The 8,964-nt window shown below is 37.1% G+C and overlaps 1 protein-coding gene across 2 annotated transcripts; it reads left to right on the top strand.

Moving 5' to 3' along the window:
- Positions 1-333: 333 nt before the first annotated feature.
- Positions 334-5,559, top strand: LOC107807265 (glutamate receptor 3.7). Of its 2 annotated transcripts, none has more exons than XM_016631617.2 (6): positions 334-1,164; positions 2,144-3,492; positions 3,659-3,936; positions 4,049-4,080; positions 4,207-4,613; positions 4,912-5,559. In XM_016631617.2, the coding sequence occupies exons 1-6, from the start codon at positions 909-911 to the stop codon at positions 5,314-5,316; spliced, it is 2,727 nt and encodes a 908-aa protein (XP_016487103.1). In that variant the 5' UTR covers positions 334-908; the 3' UTR covers positions 5,317-5,559. The 2 variants fall into 2 exon arrangements, with proteins under 2 accessions (XP_016487103.1, XP_016487104.1); XM_016631618.2 differs by having other exon boundaries at positions 596-1,164; positions 2,152-3,492.
- Positions 5,560-8,964: the final 3,405 nt, after the last annotated feature.

Here is an 8,964-nt window from a genome sequence, read left to right as displayed (position 1 = left end):
CAAACTTATTAAAAATTCTTATTATATCATAAATAATCATTTTAATTTGTATAAAAAATAAGTAAATCGACTTATTATACTGTAAGATGATTTGAAAGGATATTTTGTTATTTTAGGTGTTTTTACTCAACTACTACTAATACACTTGTTCTTACTTTACATCATATCTCGTGCAAATTAAATAAGTTTTCATCTGCATTGTCGGTTATTATTTAAAATGAAAATAAACATGATAATCCGTGTTATAGTAGTGATGCAGAATTTTGTGCAAGTTATTTTCTGTAGGAGTAGCTGCTATCATTAATTCGTCGAGACAACTTCCTCTTTGTTAGCAATTAGTGCATTTGAATTTGAAAAAGAAAGGTAGAAGAGAAAAATATCTAGAAAATTGCAACTGGAGGATTATCCTACATGTTTGTCAGTTTATACATTATTTTATGTCTTTTCTCTTCCAATAGTAAGGATTAGATTCTCTCTAATCTCCTCCTAAACTTCTTCCCTTGTGGAAAATGATTCATATTTTAAACAAGCTCTATACACTGTCAATCTCTTGTGGGACCTTTCTTTTGTCTCTCAAATTTGGCTGCAAACTCATTTTATACCATCACATTGTACCATCTCTATTTCCAATTTTCTTAAGGCTGCTTGACTAATTTCAAGAATTCATATCTATCATGTTTTTCTCAGTCTAGAAAAATGGGTCACTCTTGTTTCCCACATGAAAATTACTACTTAAAGTTAGGCAAATTCTAGGACCTTATATAAAATCCATAAGGGTCTGGTTTTTTAAAGTCAAGTTTGGTTTTCTTGATTTGACAGACTTGAAATAAGTTACTCCCTAAAAGGGGGCTTTATCACTTAAATATATGGTTTCTTGAGTCCTCTTCCGAGTTGCTGAAGTGGTGGGAATGAAGTTTCTTGGGGCAGTGGCACTATTTGTTTTCATTTTGGTACTGCAAAATAGACATGGGAACTGTCAAAGGCCTAATGTTGTGAATGTGGGTGCAGTTTTTAGTTTTGATTCAGTGATTGGTAGGGCAGCAAAGACTGCTATGGAGTTAGCAGTATCTGATATCAATGGGGATCCCAGTATTCTAAATGGGATTAAGCTTAATTTGGTTATGGCTGATTCTGATTGCAGTGTCTTTAAGGGGTCCATTGAAGGTACATGTTACTGCCATTTTTACCTCTTTCTCTTGGTTAATTGTAGTTTTGTCATGTTGTTAATGGGAAATTCTTGTGGTAATCATTTCAGAATTTATCTTTACCTATTTGGAATTTGGAAGTCTATGGTGGACCTTTGAGATGTTTCAGTAGTCATATTTGATTAGCTATTTTCAATGATGGGTTACTAGTTTAAAGCCAATGAGTATCAATAGTCGTTGTCGAGTTTATATGGATCCCAACTTGTTTGGGACTGAGACTTAGTTGTTGTTTTTTTTTGTTTTGAGTTGTTGATTTGTGTAATTTATGGAAGCAGGAGATTCTTAGTTGGTCTACGAAGGAGGTGAAAACCAATTTTAGCTTAAGTTCTAGTTTCTGGAATTCATTGTCTTTCCCTTTTTTCATTTGTTCTTTTCAAAATGAATTGGGTTTGTGGAACGATATGCTTTGTGAATTCATCTTCCTCTAATTCTTCATCTGTCAGCAATATTTCCAGTTTCTTTTTCTCTTAGTACCAGTTTTGCATGTTTGTTCACTACTTAGGCTTGTCGCATTTCCATCCTAATTATTGTCTAAAGAGCATAGTATTGTTAACTTTTTATCTTCTTATTACTAAATTCTTTCTAGGAGAGTTATAGCAATAAAGTGTTATTCCTTTACTGAGAGAGCTAATTTCTTCAAAGTCACACCGTAAAATCCATTTATTATCTTTCTTTCATTCCAGGTAAAAAAATGATTTCATCTTTTATATATTAATCTCTATCTAGATTAATGAACGTATGTATTTAATTGACCTCAAAAACTGATGGCAGATTTTCTAAGTTAAAGATATCATAAGCATCTGCAGTGTATATTTAAGCAACTACGAGAAAGAAAAAGGATTGCTTTGTATACATTATCTTGAGGCACATAGATCACGTCCTAATTCATGTTCAAGAATCTTTCCAGCATAATTTATGATTCCAATTCATTTTGTCAGCTTTACAGGTAATTGAGAAGCAAGTGGTGGCATTGATTGGTCCACAATCTTCTGCAATAGCTCATATGATTTCTTTCATTGCTAATGGTCTTCAAGTTCCTCTTATATCATATGCTGCCACTGATCCAACACTGTCTTCCCTCCAGTTCCCTTTTTTCCTTCGGACCACACAGAGCGATTGGTACCAAATGGCAGCTGTTGCCGACATTGTCAGCTTTTACGAATGGAAAGAAGTCATTGCCATATTTCTGGATGACGACTATGGGAGAAATGGAATAGCTGCTTTAACTGATGCACTTGCTAAGAAAATGTCAAAGATCTCTTATAAGCTACCATTACCTATCAATTATAATCTCAGTGATATGATTTATGTGCTAAATCAATCGAAATCGTTAGGGCCTCGTGTTTTTGTTGTGCATATCAATCCTGACTCCCAATTAAGATTCTTCGACGCTGTCGAGAAGCTGAAAATGACTGGGAGCGATTACGTGTGGCTTATGACAGATTGGTTTTCTACTACTTTAGATTCTTTCCCCCCAAAAAACGAATCTTATCTAAGCACTCTTGAAGGTGTAGTTGGCCTTCGTCCCTATATTCCACAAACTATCCAGAAAAGGGCATTTTTGTCTCGCTGGAGAAAATTGCAGCAGAATGAGTTGGTTCACTCAGGGTTGACCACATATGGTCTTTATGCTTATGATACTGTGTGGATCGTTGCACGTTCAATTGATAACCTACTTCAACAGGCCGGAGGCAACATAAGCTTTTCTCTCAGCAGTATGTTAAATGGTACAACAAGTGATAAACTACAGCTTGGGAAACTCAAAGTATTTGATAGTGGAGAACTTCTAATGAATATCTTATCACAAACAAACTTTACTGGCTTGACAGGAAAGATTCATTTCACTCCAGATAGAAATCTTATTGGTAGTGGTTATGAAATCATTAACATTGTGCAACAGGAAATTCACACAGTTGGTTACTGGTCTAATTTTTCTGGTCTCTCGATCTCACCTCCGAAAGCAGTCAAAAACAAAGAAACAGCAGTTACCAGGATAAATCAGAATCTCAAAATTGTAACTTGGCCTGGTGGAAAGAGCGAAAAGCCACGTGGTTGGGTTATTGCTAATGATGACAGACCCTTGAGAATTGGATTTCCTAGAAGAGCCAGTTTTACTGACTTTGTGACATTGAATAATGACAGCCACCAAGTACTAGGTTATTGCATAGATCTCTTTTATGCAGCACGAAAGCTTGTGCCTTATGATGTTCCTTTCAGATTTGAGCCATTTGGTACTGGTCTTGCCAATCCAAGTTATGATGAGCTTGTAACAATGGTTGCAGATGATGTGAGTATATCATATATGCTAATCTCGCCGTTCAAATGCCATCTAAAGATTTGTCTCTTGTTTCTTACTAATTTTTCCCTTCCATACAAAAAATTGTGCAGCCATTCACTTATAGCTTACTGATGCAAATGACAAGAAGTGTAACTCATTCTTTTGAAGATTGTAGGTTTTTGATGCAGTTGTTGGAGACATTGCTATTGTCACAAATAGGACAAGGATAGTCGATTTTACCCAGCCTTATGTGTCCACAGGCCTTGTCATAGTAGCTCCCATTGATAATTCAGAATCAAGTGCTTGGGTATTCCTCAAACCTTTTACACCGGAAATGTGGGGTGTTACAGCTCTTTCATTTCTTATAATAGCGGTGGTCATATGGATACTCGAGCATCGCGTTAATGATGATTTTCGTGGTCCTCCTAAGAGACAGATAATTACAATGTTCCTGTGAGTTCCTATGTTATCCTTCTATATTTACTTGTATACTGGTATACTAATAAGACTGTTTGCACACCCTTTCCAACATATCTCGTATTAACTCTTTACAAATATAATGCAGGTTCAGCTTCTCGACACTTTTCAAAACAAACCGTAAGCATCATTTGGTTTTCCAATTCTACTTTTTATGGTATCTTAGTATATGTAATGGAATCAAGTCTTGTCTTATTATCAACCATCCTTCTAGCAGGCAAGTAACTTTAATTTGTAAATTTCCAGAAGAAAATACCGTAAGCACTCTTGGTCGAATGGTAATGGTGGTTTGGTTATTCTTACTCCTGGTGATCACGTCAAGCTATACGGCAAGTTTGACATCCATTCTAACAGTGCAGCAACTTTCATCACCCATCACAGGAATTGAAAGTTTGATAACAAGCAGCTCGTTTATTGGATATCAAGTTGGGTCATTTGCTTATAGCTATTTGAGAGACAATCTCAACATATCTCCGTCAAGACTAATATCTCTACGCTCCCCAGAAGAATTTGAAAGTGCTCTACGACGTGGCTCAGGAAATGGAGGAGTGATGGCTATTGTAGATGAACTTCCATATGTAGAGTTATTCCTTCAAAATCGTACTGATTTTGGGATCATTGGTCGACCATTTACTAAGAGCGGATGGGGTTTTGTAAGTGGTCTATTCATATGCACTATTTATTTTAGTTAAACTTTCTGCTGATTTACATACCTCCTATTGACAACCTTGGACTTCGTCATGACTATTCCACTAGTAGCAGAAGAGCCGAAAAAGTTTTTCAATTTAGAGATCCTAAGCTTCAAATGGACTCGGGATATTGATTAACATCTAACAAGAAAATTTGGCAAAATGACTTCAATTTTTCGATGAAAACATGAATCGCTTCTAATTGCATGGTTACGGTCAATTACTTTCAACTGAATGTTTCTTTGCTATGTGTGAAATGCAGGCTTTCCAGAAGGATTCTCCTCTAGCTACAGACATGTCAACAGCAATCCTGAAACTGGCCGAGAATGGGAAACTTCAAGAGATCCACAAGAAATGGTTTTGCCAGTTAGGTTGTCCAGCAGATAGGAGAAAAGATTCAGAACCTAACCAACTCCACTTGAGCAGCTTTTGGGCACTCTATCTTTTATCTGGTGCTGTCACTCTTCTTGCTCTGGTAGTCTTTTTGTTCAGAACTATTCGCCAATATATACGATACAAAAGGAAGCAGGCCGACCCTTCTTCTCCCTCAAACACCAGATGTTCACAGGTGATCTACAGTTTCTTTGACTTCATTGATGAGAAGGAAGAAGCCATTAAAAGAATTTTTGCTCATGATACTTCTCAGCCTCAAACAAATGGAGCCTAATAATTTACACAAGTAGTAGTTCCTTATGGTATTGAATTCTCTCTGTGATTGAAGTTTAGTAGTATTGCTAGATAGTAATGCTAATATATTATTCACCAACTGTATATGTCTTGTACAAATGGCTATACCAAATCCAAGATAGAATGTAAAAGCTCTCCATCTTAGTTTCTTATATAGAATAGCCAACATAAAGACAAATATCTAATTATCTTGAATTGACTTGATTAAAGTTTGTTAAATATTTATCTATGTGTCAGATGAATTTTTTTTCAGTTGAACATAAATGTGTTAGAAATCTAAATAGGCATGTTTTAATACTGGCTTGATTTGCTGCTGTTAGTTCTTTCACAACTGACAATAACGAACAAAGAGGTTTGAACTTTGGACAGGAGGTCATTCTAATATATTATATTATCATAATACATTCTTCAAAAAGTTAGGTGACAAATGAATATCTAGCTCATAAGGTCAAGGGGATTCTCGAATATAATAAAATTATCTAAAGAAGAATATTAAAGTTGACTTAGACAAATTTGTAATCAGGTGCTAATACTTCGTTGTCACAATAATGGGGGAGAGAGAGAGTATAAAACTCAAATTGCTCTACTAATTTTCTTAGATATGAGGCCAAATACGACAATGATTAAGTTTGGGACCATATATCTGTGTTTTTGTCCCTAGCTTCTTGTAACAATGTTATATTCCTTTTTTCCTATTATTGGTAAACAAAATAATTGTATATTTTAAAGAACTTGATACATTTTGGTCAAGGGGGTCCATTTCTACCGGAGTTGGAAAAAAATAAGGACATTTTGCGACATCCGTTGTAGCAAATGGATTAACCTGTGAAGAAACCTAATAAAGATTTCTACATTGTAGGTCACTTATTTAAGACTATTTAACATAAATAAAATCACTTCTTGTTTATTTTAAAAGTAGCAGCTTTATTTACAAACGTAGCCGGTTTTAAAGTCCATACATTTAATTCCAGATTCATAAAATAAATAGGGATCCACTAATTGAGGGATCAATATTTATCCTTATTAACCTATTCACTTTTCTCTCCCCTCTATTTTCTCTTTTCTTACTACTTTGTTGCATATACCTAGGGGTGGCAAATGGGCGGGTTGGGTTGAATTTGGCCGGGTCAAGATGGGAGAAGTGCACGGTTAGCCATTAATAACACATGTATTTACTTTTAAGCCACCATTTAAAATGTCTTTAGTCTTTAGCCAATACTTTAATAAACTTTAATTGCCCGGACGAAAATACCCTTCTGCTCATGTGACGACCCAAAGGGGTCATCACCTGTTTTCTTATCCATTCTGTGCTTCCGAGACCTTGAAAACCTCATTTAGACTCACCTTGATTTGCATGCGCAGTCCGGGCGCGTAGCCGGAAAGCTTAAATATGAAATTTTGTGAAAAATGCTAAGTTTTGATGTTAAAATGAATAGGTTTGACTTTGGTCAATATTTTGGGCAAACGGACTCGGATCAGTGATTTGACGGTCCCGGAGGGTCCGTAGGAAAATATGGGATGTGGGCATATGTCCAGAATCGAATTTCGAGGTCCCAAGCCCGAGAAATGAATTTTTAAGTAAAATTGTTTTCTGAAAATGTTTAAGGAAATTGGAAATGAAATCTGATTAGAAAGCGATGGTATCGGGCCGGTATTTTGGTTCCGGTGCCCGGTACAGGTCTTATATATGTTTTAAGTTCTTCCTGTCAAATTTGGTTGAAATCGAACGTCGTTTGACGTGTTTCGGACTTAAATTTCTAAATTGGAAACTTGATGAAGTTTGAGAAAAAATTCTTGATTTTGAGGTTTGATTCATTGATTTTGAGGTTATTTAGGCGATTTGATCGCATGGATAAGTTCGTATGATGTTGTTGAGTTAGTGCCTGTGTTTGGTTAGGAGCCCCGAGGGCTCGGGAGTGTTTCAGAGGTGTTTCGGAATGATTTTTGGCTTTAGAAGTGTTGCAGATTTTCTGCTGTTGTGCCCAGGGATTTTGTTCTTCGCGTTTGCGTGGTCTCACTCGCGAACGCATAAGGCAAAGATCCCAGGTGCCCGGTTTCTTCTTCACGAACGCGGAGGTTGAGACGCTAACACGAAGCTTAGGGGGGAAACCCTTCGCGAACGCGTCCTTCCACTCGCGAACGCGTAGGGTTCAGGGGAGGGGCCACCAATTTGTTCTACGCGAACGCGGCTACTGGCCCGCGAACGCGAGGGCTCGAGGTGCTAACGCATCGCGAACGCGAGCCCAGTGTCACGAACGCGAAGGTCTTCAGACCTGACTCATCGCGAACACATTGAGCTTATCGCGAACGCGAAGAAGGATTTTGCCCAGTTATTTTAAAGTCCCAAAACAGAACCCATTACGGGATTTCACCAAAATTTCACAAACTCTTTCTTCTCCAAAGTTCTAGGGCGACTTTTGAAGCCTCATTTCACCATAAACTCTTGGATTAGTAATCTTTAACTTATTTCCTTCCATTTTCATCAACATCTATTGAATTTCTAGGCCTAAAACACGTAATTAAGGGTAGAAATTAGGGAATTGGGTAGATTTAGGGCTTTTTAATTAATTGTGACTTAGACCTCGTTTTGGGGTCGAATTCTGAAAATAATTATATATTCGGGCTCTTGGATGAATGGGTTATCAAATTTTGGTTCGAACATAGTGTTTTGACCAAGCGGGCCCGGGGTCGATTTTTGGGATTTTGGGAAGAATACTTGGGAAGCTATAATTAGGCATTGGATTCGAATTGTTTAGCATTTATTGATGCTGTGAAGTCATTTGTGTATATATACAATCGATTTGGAGCCGAATTCGAGAGAAAAAGCGATAATTGAGGATTGAATTAGCCATGGAAGTTTGAGGTAAGTGTTCGGTCTAACCTCAACTTGAGGGATTAGGAGTTGAGTCCTATTTGCTACTTGCTTCTTGTTGAGTGCGACGTATAGGCATGATGACGAGTATCTATACGTTGCTGTCGAGCATGACCATGAGTCTTAAATTTGAGCGTTGTTGTGCTCTTAGATGGCACTTCGGATGCTTTAATTAATGATCTCCTATATTGAGTAAAGATTGATTTTATCCTCATAGATCTTAGTTATGATTTAGTATTGTCATTAATTAAGCTGAGTACAAAATGAGTTAGGATTTGGTTATAGCTAATTCTCCCTTGTCGGTATGACTGTTTCGATATTGTTGTTCCCTTACCGGGAAGTTATTATATTATTTTTGTTCCCTTGCCGGGATTTCTTGTAATTTTGTGATGACTTGTAAATGGGAGCAGGTGGTACGCCTACCACAAGATGTAATGAAATGGGAGCGGATGGTACGCCTACCACAAGATATGATGAAATGGGAGCGGGTGGTACGCCTACCACACAAGATATTATGAAATGGGAGCGGGTGGTACGCCTACCACAAGATATTATGAAATGGGAGCGGGTGGTACGCCTACCACAAGATATGAGAAATGGGATCGGGTTGCACGCCTACAACAAGATGAAAACTGAAAGTGAAAGTTGTCTTTACTTCTCTTTATCTATGTTAGAAGTTATGTTGTTAGCTTCCTTGTTATTTCTTGTTATTTTGTTTTGTGAGCTACCCCCGAAGCATGTTTCCCTTCCCCAGCT

Source organism: Nicotiana tabacum, chromosome 10 (genome assembly GCF_000715075.1).
Source record: "Nicotiana tabacum cultivar K326 chromosome 10, ASM71507v2, whole genome shotgun sequence".
NCBI classification, from domain to species: Eukaryota; Viridiplantae; Streptophyta; class Magnoliopsida; order Solanales; family Solanaceae; genus Nicotiana; species Nicotiana tabacum.
This window is presented reverse-complemented; position numbering and strand designations above follow the sequence as displayed.